Source organism: Takifugu flavidus, chromosome 3, assembly GCF_003711565.1.
Source record: "Takifugu flavidus isolate HTHZ2018 chromosome 3, ASM371156v2, whole genome shotgun sequence".
NCBI classification, from domain to species: domain Eukaryota; kingdom Metazoa; phylum Chordata; class Actinopteri; order Tetraodontiformes; family Tetraodontidae; genus Takifugu; species Takifugu flavidus.
Genome location: NC_079522.1, coordinates 7,847,320 through 7,867,754, shown reverse-complemented (window position 1 = coordinate 7,867,754; position 20,435 = coordinate 7,847,320). Strand labels below are relative to the sequence as shown.

Here is a 20,435-nt window from a genome sequence, read left to right as displayed (position 1 = left end):
AGGTAATGGTACGATGATTCAACATTTTCCATCTGGCAAAAGTACCGTATTAACATTCTCTCACTACAGGCACCACTTAAAAGAAATTGAATTAAATCGGAGTGAAAAATAAAGGAATTAAAAAAGAATGAACTCTGAATGTTTGGGGGGGCTGCATCTTCTCCTTGATTTCAGGGATTAGAGTTTATGGCTGTCTTTTTAATGACTCTGAGGCTAATGGGAGCAGACGCAGCTAAACTCCACATGCTGGAGCCAATGTCGATCGAACGGAGCGCTCCATTTCTGCTTTTTCACATCCCACAATGTTGTGGAAATCGACATATTTTTTAGCGGGCGTGGACGTCTGTTTCCTCCGCTCGGTCACATAACCAAATCAATGTCATTCTTGACAAGAGAAGAGCAAAATGTTATGGCAGAGGGTTTGATTTACTGCCGTGCCACGCAGGAAAGAAAAAGCATCAAGTCAGTATGCACGGATGCTGTCACCGTCCACAACCAAAACATTTTACAAGCAGAGACTGTTGTCATTAGTGTTAATGAGGTCATTTTTTAACTCCTGTTAAAGCCACTCCGTGTATATAGCCAGACAAATGATTCATGACTTCATACACTGGGATAAAGGGTGAAGCCATTAAATAACTTCTCCTGCCACCCAGCGCTGATATCTGTTCTGAATAATAACCTGACCCGAGTAGCTAGGTGTCGATAAAGCGCTCGTACATCAGGATACATCTGCAAACCAGAGATGGAACAGCCAAACCTGGAGCCTATAAAGCTTATAGCGAGAGCAGGAAGGAACCTGCTGGAATACTTCCAGGGCCGGATCTTTTGTAGACACACACCTAGTGATGTATCTCACCGAGAGGGGCAACCCTGTACGCAGTAATGCACCAAAGCAGTGCTGTTATTCAAGGTAGCACTGTTTTTATTATGAAAATGAAACAGGCAAATGTATGCAGGTCGGTAATTATAGCAAAACTATTTAATGCCTAACAAGCTGCAAATGCACATGTTTGAAAATACTATGTAAATATGTGAATGGCCCTGTAATTGTGAATCATTTCGATATAAAAGCTGCTTAATTGTCAGTCATAAGTCAGGTGTTCTATCTTTTTAACAACTGCCGCTAAATGTGTTTAGTGTGGGAATTTTGTTCACACATTCTTGTACACAGTTCTCCTGATGAATTTGCAGATTGTTTGACACTTTTACTGTTGAATATGGATGAGCAAAATCCATATCTCCTCTTCCTTTACCGAGCAGGCCATCAGCAGGAGGATGCCACCGCCTGAACCTGGTCCTGCTCAAGGTTTCTTCATAAGAAATGGTAGTGTTTTCTGAAAATGTTGTGTTTAGGTGGTTTCTGTAAAGCGCATACAGACAATTTTCAGTGTACCAAAGGCTGAATAAATAAAGTTGGACTAAATTGAACTGAATTAACACAAATGACAAACTAATAATTCAGGGCTCACTATAAGATGAACTCTATAAAGTGTTACACAGTACCAAAAAACATAAATACTGCATTAAATGAAGCAGATGAGTGGCCCTTTAATTGTAGTAATTTAAATTGGTTCCCCGTGGCGGGGGAACGAGGGCCGGACGCTTCGAGGGGTAATTATCTCAGGTAGCTATCTCATTACCGCCCTTCTCCAGTGTGCAAATGTGGCCAGAGGCTCTGTTCTGCTGTGCAACACTTTGGCTTTTGCTGTGGTGTTTACCATCAATGCGCTTTCACGTGCATTTATGTGGCTGATGTGGTTTTTCTCCCTGAGATACTGCTTCACAATACACATGCCTATGAAACACACGTCTGTGTAACACATTGTTTACGTGTCCAGATAATAAAAGCATTGACCATACTTTTTTAAATGATAAAATTCTTAGGATGTCTTTACTATCAATAAAAGGGTTGGGTGGGATTAATGTGCATGTAAGATTTGTCATTTAAAAAGTATAGAATGCTACATGAAAAACAGTTAGAAAATAGACTTAGGAGAAGTAGCATGACAAGCAAAACTGAATTAATCTGTTGACCTTAAAACATGTCAAATTAATGTGTATTTGTTATTTATGATCATATGTAGTATACTTCATTTTAGCATACTGCATAGATTCCATAATCAATTTCAATGAAAATTTATTTTTCTGGTTTTAAAATGTGGTTTGTTTACACCTCAAACACAGCTTAATTGATGAAATTCTAAGGAAAATTAAAAGAGCAAAAAAGGAGAAAATAATATTGACACTGTAAAAAAGTTATGTATTTTTGTTTTTGAGGGGTGGATGGTATGAATGTGAATCCCAAAGGGTCGATTGAACATATATTTGTTTATCAGATAAAACAACTTGTTGAATGTCGCGCAACCCCCATTATGTGAGACTGCAGCAAACACACAACGATGCCACGCGTATCAATATTTTCAGACAGATTTAGGAGGGAGGTCCACAAGTAAACAAACACAAAGCCAAATACAAAGTCCACAACCAAGCTCCAACCATCACAAAACAGAGCACTCGATATAAAATAAACACTAAAGGAATCATTACTGCGCATTTTTGTTAAAGGCCTTTTCATCAGTATGTTGTGATTTCTCATTATGGGCCGCACATTCTGCTGTGCTGTAAATAACTTGCATGGTAGGTGCCGCTGCAAAACAAAGCTAATCATTCGCCGTGCGATAACACTGACATATCGCTAACGCGGGAGTGGGGCGGTTGCAAATTGCACCGAGCTAGAGTTTTAAAGTCTACTCATCTCATTTTCTCCGACTGTTTGCACGGAGCACTGCTACGCTCCATTAGCCTGTCCGTCTCTGCTCCCATCTATCCCCGTCCCGTCCCTCCGTCATATCTCATGCACCCACTGCTTCCAAATGATGTGCTGATAGGAAGCATACTGCGACTTGTCAGCACATTTAAAGATAACGTCTCCACTGGCGCTTTGATAGATTCCTCAATGGTCCGATGCGCTTGCGGAAAAGGTAAACAACAACATGGAGGACTAGATGAGATGTTCTTTGAACTTCTTAAACTTGCCATTACTTACAGTATGTTGCAGCTAAAAAGCAAACGGATCTTCGACTGAAAATCATTAAATTAGGGCAACTCTTTACAGCACTGGACTCTATAAACATTACGGCCAGGAACAGAATAATTACTGGTATTTTTTTTTAAGCTTCACTCCTTAACTCGGTGGTTTCCAAAATTTTTACACCTTTACACAGGAGCACGTTTTAAAAGAGATGTACCATATAAACAACATATCTTAAATCACCTCAAAACGAAAATAAATACAAAATTAATCTTTTTTTTTTAGACCAAATTGGACAAATTTGGCACCCCATATTTAAGTTCCTATGGCAGCAGTTTACAAAGTAGAAAATATAGCGACTTACCGACTTGAGAGGCATCACCTGGAGGGAAGAGAGGGAGAAAGAGAGAGAAATAGATGGATCAGTTCAAAGGGCAAAGCAAAATGTTACTCGAGCACAGCTGCTTGCAAAACAGTCACAGGAAAATGAAATATAATGGCACAGCCAGGGTGAAGAAACGCCATACTGCAATTAAAATGAAATGTCTGGAACAGTGCTTTCATAACATAGATTTTTTTTAAAAGAAAGAAAGAAAGAAGCTTCTACTGGAAAACAGCTACGGGAGAAAAACTAGTCACAAAGGTCAAAAAAGGAGCGTCTTCTTGACATTCATTTTCTCTCTCAGTCTAGACTCTCCTAATAACCCAAGTGATTCAGTTTCATTAAAACTGTCAAGTTTGTTTTCTTCACCCAGTGATTATAGCAGTATTTATTCTATAATGACCTGTAAAACACTCACTCATTATATTTTAGTATACTTCTTTTCATCTTTAACATTGAGTCTTGCTTTGAGGTAAAAAATAAATACCCAATTAATGACTGGAGGTGTTAAAACACGCTGGGTGTATACAGTTAACTTTTCTCATTACCTCCGGGGAAACTGTAAGGGAGAATTTTTGCACACGTTGCAAAAGTCCACAAACCAAAAACGGTGGTTTTGTGGCCACAATCACATTACCATTAATAGGGAAAAGCTCCTGACCTCCAAAGGATTGGAACCAGAACCTCCATGCTGTGAGACCACTAAGTTATATAAACAAATGTTGTTGTTTTTTTACCCCACTTAATCTCATAACTCTCACAACATTTTAATGGCCTAGACTCCACCTTATCTAGCGTTTCGTCTGATATCTATGCTTAAACTCATTCCTCAGCATCATGTGCTGAACGTCCTGGTCTGGTGAACATGTGACAGTCATGTGACTGGGACATGAAGTGACTTCTAAAATGGCATCACCTTTATAGAAAAGTAAAGGGAGGTGGGTGTTAAAGGAAGCTCGAAACATATTTAGTGCCAGAAGTAAGTAAGTAAGTCCTGTATTATGTATAAGTAGTAGTGTTGATACTACCTGAATGCAATCATATAAATATTACATATTAAAATGGATTTGCATTGTTAAGAACGGTGTCCTGATTATTTTTAAAGAAGAAAAACATCAACCACAAATGCCAAGTAAAACATATATTTAACAACACTGATCTTTGACAAAAAGGAGTATTATTTTATAAACTAAACAATAGAAACATGTTTTATTTGGTTCAATTGGTCTATGATATACCCATCATAATTGTTGTTTATGGGCAAATGAGTGTTTTTTGGTTGTTTTTTTATAAGTGGATTCAGGCCACCGGAGATAAATCCCAAACCTCAATGGGCTGAGATTAACATTTTAAAATTTATATCATATTGTGTTGTTATTAAAAGACTAAAATTATTTTTGGCTCCTTCTTTGTCATGTACTAATATCAGGACAATGCTGGTGGTATGTTGTCATGATAGTGGAAAAGTCAGATTGTTTTTTACTGAATAAAATTGAATGACATATTTCAAAGTAGAAAAGTTTTTTCACCCATTTATAAAAAAAAATGCTTAAATAGTTATTTTTATACTTCAAATGGGTGTTATTTTGAGTGTTTTTACCGTTTATCACATCAGCGCTCTAAGTGAATACATAGGCAACATGTTGTCACCCTCATAGTTTTTTATTTGCTTTAGTGCCCACAAAACAAAATCAAGCCTGCACAGTTTGAACGTAGTGGCTGATTGGAGCTTCAGCATTTTAGAAATTTGTTGCTTTGTTAGGTGGTTTAGAAGATTACTGACTGAGTCTGGTGGATAAAGATTTCACTCCTACAACCAGAGTGCACCACTCCGCTGTGTTCCGTGTATCCGTGCCAGCAAATACCAGCTTCACCCCCTCTGGGTAAATAATGACCACGCACAAACCTCTAAAGTTGTCAGCTCCTGAAGTATCACGACATGGGAGGAAGTTGTGTTATGCTGAACATCAGCAGCCACATGTACACAAATACATTAAAATATGTTTGACATTATGACATTTACATTATTATTTGAAAAAAAGACTGATATTGTACATTACTGGTGACATAAGAGTGTCGGTTAGTTATAACAGTTTTCTTTCAAATGTATGCAGTTTCCCTGATTTTATTGGATTAAATTGTTTAATAACATAGCTGCATGTTTTGTCACAAAAGTAATCTAAAGACATGCTATGTGTTGTGCGTTTTATGTTCACTGCAATAAACTTCAACCAATGCTGATCTGACATTTGCATGAAGCTCACCATTTTGTCACCTCTGCCCAGTACTGTTATTACCGGTACTTACTTCTATTAAAGCAAAATGTCGAAATTCATACTCTCTTTTCTGCTTATAGACTTATCACAGCCCTGGGACCTGCCCATAAAATGGTGAGTTCCCAAGATTACTATGCCAAGGTCCCCCCAAACTGCATTGTCTTCTGGCTGGGGACCCCCACCCACCCCACCCCATTGCAAACCCACAGTCAAAATATGAAAAGGAACCTTTAGAATGTATTTCCTTCCTTTTTTTCGCTATTCAGCTGTGATCTGTTTCTTAAAATGCTCTTATTTCATTTGAAGCTTTGTACTTATTTTTTGTGATTTTTATGTCAAGTGTAGCTGAGGTTTTAAGGTTTTTCAGAGAGTCTCTGGGCAGAAGACATATTTTTGGCCCTTTTTACTTTGAGGGTATAAAGCCATATTTAATGTATGCTGCCTCAAACTTGTGCATTTTAGTCGCAGTTCAGTATTTTGGGAATTTTTCTTGTTTCATCACAGGTTAGCTACATGCTGGTTTGATGGTTGGTGGAGCTTGTTTACATAAATGGCCATGTCATTGAAAATTGTAATTACAAAAATAATGTTTTTAGAGGTAGGCAATTAGAAAGATGAGCATGCCAATAAGATTTTGATAAATTTTGTTTATGAGTGCTGCCCCACATTGAAGTCCACTAGCTTAGCAAGCCTCTACTTGCCCAGCAGTGGCGTATTGATTATTTTTTGGGGGGGGTTAAAGACATTCAACCTCTCATTTAAAAAGTTCCTTGAGTTCTGGAAAAGGTCAAATAGGATAATTAAAACCCAGGAGCTGCCCACTGACCTTTTTTTTCATAAAGGTGGGATCTTTTCCCCTCAAATTCCAGATAGAAACAGCATTCTTGAATTTCCACAGCTAAAAGACTCGGTTCCCCCTCTGTTTTCCCTGTAATTTGCACAGCTTCTGGACAGATTGGACACGTTGACATCATCGTCCATTATCTCAGGGTCCCTGCACAAGCAAGCGATTTAGCCCTCTTCTTGATATGCTGCTGAGCATGTTCCGAGATCGTTATTCGAATCCCAGACAGTCTCGGGTTAACCACCCCCCTGCCCTGAAACCACTGTCATCGCCCCAGCATTACCCCAGACCTTAGGGCTGTATGTAGTAAAGGGGGCGATATGGGGACCAACCCTAATCAGACAGCAAATATCTACGAGATCTCTGGATGTGGTTGAATCATCAGCTGGGAGATCATGAACATTTGTTATTAAATTGACTTGCATGCGCTGTTGAGTCATTTTGTTTAGGTGTGTATTAAAAGGTGATTGTGAGGCGGCATCAGGAGCTGTCAGTCAGACAAAGGAATTAATTACAAAAATCATGAGACAGCACAACTGACAGTTTTTAACACATCTGATAATTCTTAAGTGGATCTAAATCACCTTCACTTTCCCAAATATTATGTTTTTTACTGTTTACCTATTTTTCACAAATAATACTCAGTCCATGTTGAAAAAAAGGAAGAAGGAGCAGAAAACCAGTGATCTGCGGCCTGCGTTGGTCATCTGGTCTCTCTGTAACCAGCCTGCTGACCAGGTTTTCTGCAAAAAGAATATCCCAGAACAGTTGCAAAATCCTGTTCAGATTCATGCTTTTTGTGATTGAAAGTAACATTTCCCCCTCCTTCCTATGAGCCTGTCACACAGCCACATTTTTATTTTTGTACATCAGTGACCTTGAAGGTGGTGGACTGTGACATACTGTGAATAAACTGTTGTGTCGTGCTTGAAGCCGTGTTTTGACCATGACACACACACACGCGCGCGCGCGCACAACTCCATGAGCACATCCGCTTTGATTCCCCTCCTTCTTATGTGTTTGCACATCTCTTTTCGGCACCCCGGTCCTTGCTCCTAATCCTCCGGAGCGGATGCTGAGGCTGCAGCCTGGTAATTCACCAAATCCCCCATCTGCTCTCGTCAGTCTATACTTCTCCTTCCCGTTTAAGTGCTCCTTGATGGTGGCCAAACACAGACACGCATACATCCATGTGTACGTGTTGATAAAAGCCTGTACATGTCACATCTGTGCATGAACTCGTGAAGGTCTCCACTTTCCAGGATCAGTTTTCTTGCATTTCTTTCCCCTTTCTGATGAACTGTCAACCTGCTCCTTCACCGAGAGCTTCTGCGAGCATCCATTAATGTTTGAAAGCACATAGTGTATATTTTATTGAATGCTTTGCACTAAAGTGCTCTGGGTGTGATGCACCAGACCCAAACTTGCAATCTGTAATTTCCATCTGCTATCAAAGCTGTCAGAGCTAATCAGTCTTGACTAGAAGGTTTGAAGCTGAATGTGGAAGATGACGTGCAGATGATGCAAAAGGCTTCTAAAGGTTAGTGTCGAATTGTGTTGAAAAGATATTCCCTTTTAAGGAGAGAACACAATGGTTGATGAAAATTTAGATGATGCGCAACATCACTTCTGGTCACTCTTAAACCAATTGAAAGATGCCAGAAGCATGGTGGAGTTTTGACACCTGCCTCCCTTTTATCGACCGTTGGATCGCTCGTACACAGACTCACAGTTGTTCTAGGGGTAACGACTGTGAGCAGCCCTGGCTTTCAAACTGCTAAAGGCCTCTCCATGCTTGTGTGTAGTGTGTCCACAAGGACAACACATTTCCTACGTAGATGCAGTTCCTCGTTCATGTTTCTGCGGACTGTCTCGGACAACTTTCTGAGTTTCAATCCCAAGGAGCGAGGAGGGGCAACTTTAATAACCTATATTTTCAGCCAATCACTTTCAATTTAGATTAGAAAGGGTTTGGTTACTCATGAGCGAGCAATAAGAAAACAGACGAGATATTCTTTGTCATTTGGCTCAAAAGGCTCCGTGAGGATATACAACCAGCGTCCTTGCTTACTTTTAAGTGATAGCGAATGAATTTGAAATTGCATTGGCCAAAATGACACGACACAAAATGTAGGAAAGCTGAAAGACACCCAGAAATTATGGAGTCAGCTAAACAGAACATCCCTTCTTCAACCAAATTTGCCCCTTCGATCCATTTTCAAGGTGGTTAACTGGAAAATAATAGATCACTTCAAAAATGTCTATATGTAACTGCTAAACTGTTGTTGATGATACATTTTGTAGCATATTGTGCAGGAGGCAGTCATTAGAATGCTACCTTTTAGTTTTCAAGAAACATGACAAACAGGTGCAGCTCAGCTGAGACGACATTAATTCTCGGTCAGGGATCACGGCCCAATAGTAACCCACATTGTATTGCGGCCCAGAAAGAATATAATAGTTTATGCAAAATACGGTATGATGTCATGTCTGTCAAACATTTTCAAAGTCTCTTCGTAATAAATTATGCAACCTCGTCTAGTAGATCAAAAATAGCACCAGCATATTAAATATACATTGCTGTTGACAGGTAAGTAAAAGAAAATTATACATGGTAGAATATGGAATGTCTGTCTTTCGGACTGGGAAGAGTTTGGTGCGGCCATGGAGAACGAAGGAGGGGGAAGCAGTGTACTGTCAACACTGTGTATAGTGGCGATGGTGTGCTGCCGACCTCAACTAGGGATGTTGTGGATCGGTGGAAGGAATACTCAAAGACCTACTTAATCCCACCAACACGCCTTCCATTGAGGAAGCAGGACCTGGGGACAGGCTCTCGTATCTCCGGGGCTGAAGTTGCCAAGGTAGTCAAAAAACTCCTCGGTGGCAGGGCCCCAGGGGTGGATGAGATCCGCCCGGAGTTCTTTAAGGCTATGGATGTTGTAGGGCTGTCGTGGTTCACACGACTCTGCAACATCACGTGCACATCGGGGGCGGTGCCGCTGGATTGGCAGACCAGGGTGGTAGTCCCTCTTTTTAAGAAGGGGAACCGGAGGGTGTGTTCCAACTATAGGGGGGTCACACTCCTCCTCAGCCTCCCTGGTAAGGTCTATTCAGGGGTACTGGAGAGGAGGGACTGCCGGATAGTTGAACCTCGGATTTATGTGGTTTTCGTCCAGGGCGTGGAACAGTGGACCAGCTCTACACCCTCAGCAGGGTCTTTGAGGGTGCATGGGAGTTTGCCCAACCAGTTCACATATGTTTTGTGGAGGCATTCCACCATGTCCCACGGGGGGTCCTGTGGGGGGTCCTCCGATAGTATGGGGTGCCGGGCCCCCTGATACGGGCCGTCCGCTCCCTGTACGATCGGTGTCAGAGTTTGGTCCGCATTGCTGGCAGTAAGTTGAACTCGTTTCCAGTGAGGGTTGGTCCCGCCAGGGCTGCCCTTTGTCACCAATTCTGTTCATAACCTTTCTGGACAGAATTTCTAGGCGCAGTCATGGTGTTTAGGGATCGGGTCCCTGCTTTTTGCAGATGATGTGGTCCTGTTAGCATCATCGGCCCATGACCTTCAACTATCGCTGGATCGGTTCGCTGCCAAGTGTGAAGCGGCTGGGATGAGAATCAGCACATCCAAAGCCGACAGGCGGATCGGTGCGGCGTCCGCAGTAATGCGGACTCTGCACCGTAGTGGTGAAGAGAGAGCTGAGCCAAAAGGTGAAGCTCTAGATTTACCAGTCGATCTTCGTTCCTACCCTTACCTATGGTCATGAGCTTTGGGTCATGACTGAAAGAACAAGATCACGGGTACAAGCGGCCAAAATGAGCTTCCTCCGTAGGGTGGCTGGGCTCTCCCTTAGAGATAGGGTGAGAAGCTCTGCCATCCGGGAGGAGCTCGGAGTAGAGCCACTGCTCCTCTGCATTGAGAGGAGCCAGATGAGGTGGCTTGGGCATCTAGTTAGGATGCCCCCAGGACACCTCCCTGGTGAGGTGTTCAGGGCATGTCCCTCCGGTAGGAGACCCCCGGGAAGACCCAGGACACGCTGGAGAGACTATGTCTCTCGAATGGTCTGGGAATGCCTGGGGATTCCCATGGACGAGCTGGAAGAAGTAGCTGGGGAGAGGGAAGTCTGGGCCTCTCTGCTTAGGCTGCTGCCCCCCCGACCCGACCCTGGATAAGTGGCGGAAGATGGATGGATATTTTTCAGACTGTTTGTTTGAGATCGCCTGCAACTTGATTTTACTAAAGCTATAAGTTTATGTAATATATGTTGATTTTACAAATTCACTGATGGGGTCAAAGTTATGCAGCTGACAAAAACTGATTGGGGTTCAAACAACACAGCCCTCATCTACTTTGCGTAGACATTCTGTACAGACGTATCTACCTTGTTTTACAATAATCTTTTTCCATGTATTTGACTGCTTCAGTGACACCACTAGAAGATTTTTTTTTTTATTGTCTACTGCTCAGGTTTATCGGGGTGTGCCTTATTTATACCTGTTTTTTAAACAACTTAAAAATGTTGTAATTGTAATTTGATTGTAATCCCTTTTAATCGTTCCAAATTAGTTTTAAACAAATAATGTTTAGATTTACAAAAATAAATCTATTATTGAACAGGAAGTTATTTTTGATTATGCCTGTGATATCACATTGATTAAGTTGTGTTTACTTGGAATGTACAATCATTAACTATAGTCGTTCCTCCATGTCAAAATACTTTTGTCCACTGTTTGTCCTGTTGTGTTTTTAGACAAATTGTGTAGTTTCCATTGCACTCCAATGACTTGAAACCAGAGAAGTGAGACCCGTTTTCATCAGCATGAATTAACTTAATTCCATGTTTCTTTGTCCTTTTGTGTCTAGGCACTATTTAACAATTTTGCTTCCGCTATTCTCCTCCCAGCATGCCTGTCCCCAGGTACTTTCTGAGTAAATTAGCCCTTGTTTTTAATGTGCTGTATTCCCCTTTTGATGTTGGCCAGGAAACTGAGTGGGTAACATTACGTCTCCACTGACATTTTAAGCGGCGTTCATTAGTTATGCACATCATCATCAGAGCTGCAAACACAACTGGCTCCCTCTTTCTCTCTTCCATCTTTTGCATTCTGCCTGCTCCAAGGACTGAAATTTCAAACAAGGGGTTCTAATGTTATTCCACCTCATTGCCTAGACATACATGCTCCACTGAACACAAAAAAGTCCCCGCCTTTGTGGATTCTCAGAATTCTCAAAGGAGATGCTAAATCCTGGTTTGTTTTGCCTTTTTACGTTCATAATAGGAATATCATGGGTCACTGGGATTGTGATAGAATAATTTTTTTAAAAAGTAAAGGAAAACCCTTCAATTCCAGGTAACCTTGGTAACACTGGCTTGCACTATGCTTTAGCTTTATGAACAAAGCACAACAAAAGCCATGGAAGCACTCCTGAGCATTGGCTCTGGCTTTATATCTTGATGAAAGGTAATTATTTGGAAATGCAAAGCCTAAATATGATGAACACGAAATGACTTCATAAATCATATGTACCCGATTAGGCCAATTTGGTGGAAGAGACATGCATCTTTGATGAGTCTGATAGAGTCGTCACTAGGACTTCAGAGTAGATATAGAGTTTTGTTTTTTCCCTTTTTAATAATGGATTTTATTTATTTATTACCATCCTTAAAATTTGCATTTAAATATTTTTTTTTTATCGCAACATCTTTAATAAATCACAAATGTTTCATAAATCACTAAACAAACTCTTTGACAGAACAAACAAAACCCAAAAAGACTCCGGCTAGAATCAAAGCCTTGGTTGCTGTGATTATTTTGTTTGGACGTTTGCATTATTTGTTGAAATTCAATACACATTCTTACTCCACAATTTGAATTAAATGACTGCATTTGTTATATAGTAAGTCTCATAATTAGGATTTATAATCAGTTAATCTTTCAATTTTTTACTGTTTTGTGCCTCCGTTGCTTACTCGTATAAATGAGCTTAGCTTTTGAGCAATAACTGCAGGATTTGTTGTTCGTTCAGTCCTGTATTATGTTGTATAATTTGACATTTTCAAGGTCACACTGCCAAGTATGTTAATATCTCTGTAGGATTGTTGGTATTTCATACTACACTAAAATACGGTTAGTTCTTGATATTCAGACACCATTAGGGGTACATCGACTGTCCTGTAACTCATACTGATGAAACCCCTCACCTTTGGCAAATGTAATTACTGAGGTGGTGTGCAGCAGGGGATTATAAGAAGTGAGGGCAAAGCAGAGAGCTCGACAGTGTAAAAATTCTCTAATTAGACATGGACCTGAAAACCTGTGAGGGAATGTACAAATCACAAAGGCCAAGCATGCTGCATGGTTAGGGAGCCAAGGATATCAGTTCTGTATTATCTAATTTTGCCTCATTTGAGGTTGGCACTTGTCAGCAGGATGGTTTTACATGGCCAGCATCTGACATCTGCTAACTGCTTTACCTGGACACGTTTAAAGGTGTGTTTGCTCCGCTCCTCTCCTCTCCTCTCCTCTCTCTCCTCTCCTCTCCTCTCCTCTCCTCTCCTCTCCTCTCCTCTCCTCTCCACACCTGTAGTTTGGCGTGTTCTCTCTCTCAGTGTATCAGTCCATAGTTGCACGCTGACCTATGACCCCTCCTAGATCTTGAGTATAGCTTGTTATTTCCACATTGTTGTGTGTATCTGTGCCTCTCTTCTTTCTGCCCTTTCCTCATGCCCCATCACCACTTCTTCTTCTTTACCTGGGTGGTCATCAACAGGAAGTTCCACCTATATGAGCCTGGTCCTGCTCAAGATCTCTAGCTGTTAAACGGGTTTTTCTCATCAGGCTCTGGCTTTCAGACCATCTTGATTGTAACCGCTTCTATAAATAAAGTTGAATTGACCTGAATTCAATAAAAAAAAATATTTTTGAAACATTACTCATTTGAAACATTTAATCCTTATTGATGACAGTAAAGTTTTATAATAAGAAATTCAGATATGTGTAGCAATAAAATGAATTATGTGTCTAATATAAGTAAGGTACAAACAGCCATTCTGGAAGTAATAAATGAATCTGTATATGAGAATATTTATATTTACATTAGTGTTGCTACGCTATAATAGTGACTTACCATTACATTTAAAATTAATGAATATTGTGTGTAGTATTATTGTGGTTCAATGACTGGTTTAACTTAAAGGTGTTTCTGGGTGCCGGATTAGCTCACTTGGCCTTGGCTGTGTTCTGTAGCATTTTAAATCCCCAAATATCTTAATAATGTTCTCCCAAATCCCCTTATTCAATTATAGAAGGCCCTAATACATGTGTCAACATGTTTCATTAGCCGGTCGTCTTCCCTCACCAAAGAGATTAGCTCTCCGTTTTTTTATTTACCGAATCCACAAATGTCATTTTCCTGGGGACAGAGGGACGGAAACAGAAAAAGGATGATTATTTTTGTTCATTCCGTCCAGCCAGCAATAGTGTTCTTCCTATAAGACTATTTAATATGCAGTTTAAATTTTACTTATTCAGCTTTCAATTTCGCTGCAGTCTACATTTAAATTCTCAGAGAACATTAGCCAGAGAGTGCTGCTAGAGCCTTTTTAACTCTTGCTTTGCTGAAGCCATTGCCAAAAATCCTTTCATCACACAGCGAGCATTATGGCTTCACACAATGCCCAGACTATAGAAATGAGATATGAAGTGAGAGTCTAAAAAAAGAATGCGTGATTCTATGCACGTCACAGAATAAGATGATTAATTCCACGAGTGTGCAACCCCTTTGATGCTCCTGGTAGCAAATTGTTGGATTTGCTGCTCCCTCATGGGTTTCATGGCACTGTCTGTAATATTGAAATGAGTTCTGGAGTGTAGGGGCACCATGTACGAAAGGACTAGCCTAGCTTAGCTTTGCACCAGACTACAGAGATGCTCTGTGTGTTTTTCCAGGTGACAGAACAACTAAGGCGACACGGCAGTGGAAAGGGTTTACTGCTCATTATTATTCTACCCGTGTTAGGGTCAGCTCATGACGGGGCTCATGACGGGGCTTGCTCCCTTCTCCATTTCCATGTAACCCCTGCTTTCATTTGTGTCCCTTCCTTGCCTGATTTTCTCTCCTGGGACACAGAGCCATTTAAAGAAAGCAAAGGATGACAGCAATGAGTTGGAACAACAAACGTGGGGCCTGTAAGTGGAAAAACGTTATTTTTTTCCCCACATTTGAGAGCATTTTAAATCTTTGAATCCATCTTGTAGTTGTTTAGCCAACAAAAAGTGTTGATGACAGTCTCCAAAATTGTGTTTTTCTTGACCACTTTAACCCTTTTGGGGTCCCAGGGAGGGTGCTAAAGCCTATGTGAGCTGCATGTGGGCAAAGGCAGGGTACACCACTGAATGAGTTGCCAGCTCATTGCAGGGCCATATATGAGCATTTGGGGGTTTGGACCCTTGTACAAGGGAACCTAAGTGGTGCTCTGAAGGTATCCTCGCACCTCGCATTTTTTTTACGCTCTAAAATCACTCTCTTAAGATCTTGCAGAAATTACGATTTTTCCCCCCCATAAATGCCAGGCCACATGTTCCCTTCCCCTTTCTTCATCAACACTCTGGGGTGGTGCATTTATATAGCTCTGGGTGTTTGTGGACCACCAGCAACCAAGGTGAGATGAGGCCATATTTCAGCCTTTTCATGTTAACAGTAGCAAAAATATGACAATGAAAGGGTTAGAAATGTAAAATTAATGAGAATTTCATATTTATGATTTGGGCTGACCTTGATTTAGGTCTTCTTCTGCATCTGGAAGAGGGGTATGGAAGTAGTTCTCATTGTGACTTATCAGGTAGAGGTGCCAACAGACTTTAGCAAGTACCAGCTATAGAAAAAGATGTCCAGTGTGGCTTTCAGAAAGCATCTAATGAAGGAGGCGGAAAATATTTCCCAGGGTAAAGGTGTGCTGTCCTTTCTAACAAATGCCCTTTGACTTTTAATTTGTGCTAGCTAAAGGCTAGTTAAGTTGAAATAAAGCTGAAGTAGTTGTTGTTTTCTATCACTTCCCTTACAGTAAGTAAGTCCAGAGGTGTTCCAGATGGTTTTCTGAATGATATTTATTATATTATTGCTATTTAGTCATTTAATTCTAAGGGACCCCATTGTAGCCTGGCTAGCAGAGGTAAATGACCAAATTGATTACCAGAAAGTCAGCTTTGAAGGTTTTTGTATCGCTGTACAACATCTACATCTTTCCCTTGTGGCACTGTGCTCAGGATATACCTGTGCACCATTATCCCAGCACAGAATTAAATTATCACAGTACAGTGTTAAGTAATGGGATAAGCTCCATTTTTTCAACTCTTCCCTTTGTCTGTAAGAATTTAACAAGTATTGCATTTAGCTTCACCACGTGATCAAGCTGCAATAGCCACAAGGGCTTCCTGGTAGATTATAGATTGTGGGAGAATTACATCCACAACATGTATATGCAGACTAATATGTATTTTTCTTATTTAATGTTTGGCAATCCACCTGTGGTGACACTTTACATTAGCTTGTAGCTTTCGCCAATCAAAGACATAAAACACTTTGTCCACAAGTTGGAACCAAGGCCCACCATGTTCCATTTGTAAGTATCCCAGGTGAAAAATACTCATGAGCTAAGCACTAATATGTTTCTTTTGACCAGTTCCTTTTACCCATAACTAGAACATAAAGGAAATGTTATTTTGCTCTCCTTAAGAAACTTGCACTCTCCACCATGCTTTCTTTCAAAAACTCCAAATAAAGGCCTGCTGTCTTCACAAATTAAAAGAATGGAAAATTACTGAGGCAGAAGTCGGGGTGGCTGTTGTTCTTCTGAAACCTAGACGTGAGTAGACTCCGGTAAAAAATATTTAGCCATCCATGTCTTAATAAAGAGTTGGCACTCACTGTCGATGCTTTTCTTTGGTCCGTTCATTGTTAGCCAGGGCTCGATGAAGAGATGATAACTTTGATTAAAGACAATAGTCCATGAAAAAAGATGCAAACAATGTCTTTTTAAGAATACATTTTAAATACAAGACTAAACCAAAGTGGCATGTGCACTTTGTCCTTCCCTGACCTTATCACACTTTTCCATTGAATTTCTTACTTTATTTATAGCACAAGGATTAACAATATGTGAGTCCACCATATATAGTTCTGTGAATCCTCACCTCTCCCACCCAGTATTCCACACTGCCACTTTACTCACTCTTTTCTTATTTTTACACATATGCTACTCCATCCATTCTTCTTGAGAACATCCCCCTCTGTCCCTGGCAACCTTAATTACAACATGTAAAATCTTGACCTGAATCCAATTTCAAGCCTCTGACCACATGGCCCCAAGACAAATGCCCTACGGGACAAATTCAATTAAACCTACTCCTAAGCACTACAGATGCTTCAACAGAGCTTAGAACAATAGGAATGGAAAGGTTTAATATTAAAATGGAGCAATTGCAACAGATTTTTAAAAAAATGCTTAATTTATTCATCAGCCTTGAGCACATTTACATTGTTCTTAAGTAGTGGGTGACCCTAAAGAGCATATCCATGTATTAACTGTTGTTAATAACTCTTTAATTAGTAGATTAAACACTTTTTTGATGTACATCCCACTAGCATCGCATTGTGGTACATCTGAAGATAAAAATTAGTGCATTTACATGTGCATAAGTCCAATTAATACCACTCACATCTGTGCCAGGGAAGATGTAGTCTTCCAGGATGACGAGCACTCATGGGCTATTGCATGTTTAGTGCAATGCACAGCCATCAGTTGAACTTGTGGACACCTGATGTGCACGAGCTTTGTCCCTGAAACCTCATGGGTGGGAGGAAAGCCCCTAGACAGTTCTTAAATATGCAAATAAGATGAAGTGCCGTGGCTTGGAAATTCAAATTTTTCTTTTATTTTTGGCAGTGGTTCAATTCATAGCACAGTATGTCAAAACTATCTTCTGTCCTGACCTCTCCTCTCCTTAACACCTTGTTTTCTTTGTGTAGTTTTGTGCATTTCTCCCAATTCCCCTCTATCTCTTTTTCTGACTAGCTGACCAGCTCCAAAGACCCACTCGATATTTTTGTTGCGTCTTTGGTAAAACTAAAATACTTGCATTCATTTATGATGCATGTGGCTGTTCTTTTGATTCTGTCCTCCTCCTCTACCTTATCTCCTCTCCTAGTCCTCTTTAAACCTGGTCGGCCATCAGCAGGAGGGTTCCCCCATCTGATGGTGGTCCCGCTGATGATTCCTTTTAAAAGGGAGTTTTTCCTGCCACTTCTTTGTGGGTCAGGCTTTGGTTGTGCAGACAGAGACAATCTTGATTGTAGAATAAAGTAAATTAAGTTACTTCAATTAAACTTTTTAAATGTATACTCTAGATAAATACATATTTTAAAAAACAACTTTTCATTCAGACAACTGACATGGGCTCTTTTATGAACTGCTTGGCCTAGTCCACTTCCTTTGAAAAATATCGCTTTCCAGAGTCAACGATTTTGATGAGGCGCGAGACTATACGCAGCGCTGTTTTAAACCAAACAGCCTTCAGGTCTTAAAGGATTAGTGGCTTATCGCGTTCTAACTTGGGGTTTTACTGGAAAATTCCCATATCCATCAGCAGCATTAAATATTGTCCTTTCCTTTAAAGGTGAAATCAAAACTTTGATAAGTGGGAGGGGTTCAAAATAAACCACAAGCCTCAAATAGGTGGTTTAAAAACTACCGTGGGTGTGACTGGCAGTGTCCGTCCAAACCCAGGCAAAGTGGGAATTTGTGGTGTGTATGATGTACGCTGTCAGTTTCTCTAAGTGAAGCTGCCAATAATGAAGCGTGACTAGCCTATGAATCAGGATGTGGCCCTCCGATCAATCTTGGGGACGGAGGCGGAGGGGGCGGGATGAGTGCTGTCACACACCTCACATTGTCATTTGCTTATGCCCAAGGGACTGCGTGAAGGTCAGGCAGGGTAGCCTGTCCAGTCTTGTCAATCAGCATTATCCTCATGGTCAGGATTACGCCATTAACTCTCAAGTATGATGACCTTAACTATACATCTTGATGCTATCTGACGGAAAGCGGCAGGTATCAGACTGCTTTTGTTTATACGTATGATGAAGTGTAACTCAACAGAGCAGTCAGTACATTCATACTTGGAATTTTATGTATTACGATTCCTACAGCTCATTTTTCCTTCCAAAGTTACGGTGATGAAAATAATTGTTCAAAAGTAGCCAAAGGAGGTGTTCGAAAAGTATCAGGTTCTGTTCAAAAAGGTGAATAGAATATTACCCAGAAGCTTTTAGAAGGATAACAACTATAGCGCTGTCAATCCCTCTCTGCACCCTATATAGAGCACTAATGAGGAAGTATGCCATTTTGTAGCTGTTTTGGAACATTAAATGGGGATTGCATTCGTGAGCATGATGTATCCCATAATGCACTGTAGTCTAATGCTCCCAAACAAACCAGTATATCCCATCATCCTTTGGGACCGCATGTGGCAAGCTATAATGTCTGCAGTAATTAATAATTAGGTTAATTATTAAGAGCAGTGTAGTGTATCCAACAAAGTGATGGTACAATGCTCTTTAAAGATCTTTTTTGAAATGTTGTGGCAGATTTTCTTGAAAAATGGGTTGTAAGATGGCAAGGGATAGTTTTGCACATGTGTTCACCTTAAAGAAAACACATGATTCTTGGCATTTGCATCTGTCTGTCAGCCTGCCTGCCTGCCTGCCTGTCATTATAATATCCTGAAATTCTGACGATAAGAGTATGGTGGCACTAATACACCACAGATTCCAGGCTTCAGACTCCGGGGCTGTGAGGACTGCGTGCAGTGGATTCAGCCTGCCGTACAGCTCCATCCATTTTAGCCAGCTGCTGTGTCAGGAGAAATTGCTGCCTGTGCGAGGACTTCTGTCATCCGCGCCTAATGTCTCTGCAGTAACCTCAGGCTCCAAGCTAGACATCCCATCATGCACAGGCTGTTGAGCAGGGTTAGGGCACAAAAAAAAATTACAAATGATCATCCTGTGTGATGCAAAGATGCAGTTTTCATTTCCCTCCATATAAAATGCGGCTGCAGGAACAATTGTGCATTACTCCTAATTTATGCAGGATTAAGCATACCTGGTTTGCATTAGGGGCTGACTGGGGGCCACAAAGGAGGTCACTGTTGAGCCATGCCCCCCACAATAAACAATTGAGGATAATCTAACACAGATTATTTTATTATGAGCTTCCTGTATTTTATCAAGGCTGTCTGTTCCAGAGTACTTGGGCTTTTACTCTTTTTGTTTTGCATATAGCTGGCCTGTCAGTCATGATTAGTGCTTATATTTGAGCCACTCAAAGTGGTTTGATCATGTTCAAAATGCCTTCGATACTAGAGTGTGGAACAAATCAGAAGCCCCACTACTGTATGCCAACAGACAACAAACAAAACTATTTATTGTTTGGCATATACGAAATCATTGTTCTTTTTCTCTTTAGTGTTTTTTTATTAGCCACGGCATACATGTGATGTCTAAAATTAGATTATTAGCGCTGTCCAAATTTCTTCCCTATTCCCTATATAGTGCACTAAACAGGGTGTACGTCATTGCCACTGGCTGGCTGAATATTACGTGAAGATCGATGTATCCTTATCCATAACACCTTGTGAAAAGTAGCACACAACCAATGCTTGCTAAGCAATCGATCATCATTTGCAGTCACACATTAGACGCTAGACATGCAGGAATTATCAATTAATAGTTCAGTTAATGATTATGGCTACAGCAGTACATCAACAAACAGTGAGTATTTGATATTTATTAATTAATAGATAAATACAAATACATGGCTAGCTCAGTTTCATTTT

General features: G+C 40.6%; 1 protein-coding gene across 8 annotated transcripts in view; it reads right to left on the bottom strand.

Annotated features, from left to right (window-relative positions):
* The window catches only part of nrxn2b (neurexin 2b), a 460,093-nt gene that overhangs the window by 330,594 nt on the left and 109,064 nt on the right, over positions 1 to 20,435 (bottom strand). For 7 of the 8 annotated variants that reach the window (XM_057026456.1, XM_057026464.1, XM_057026463.1 and 4 more), the window contains one exon: positions 3,399 to 3,416. The exons of the other annotated variant lie outside the window; for it this stretch is intronic. In XM_057026456.1, coding sequence (XP_056882436.1) covers positions 3,399 to 3,416 — 18 coding nt within the window. The remainder of the gene's footprint in view (positions 1 to 3,398; positions 3,417 to 20,435) is intronic. 8 annotated transcript variants of the gene reach the window in all.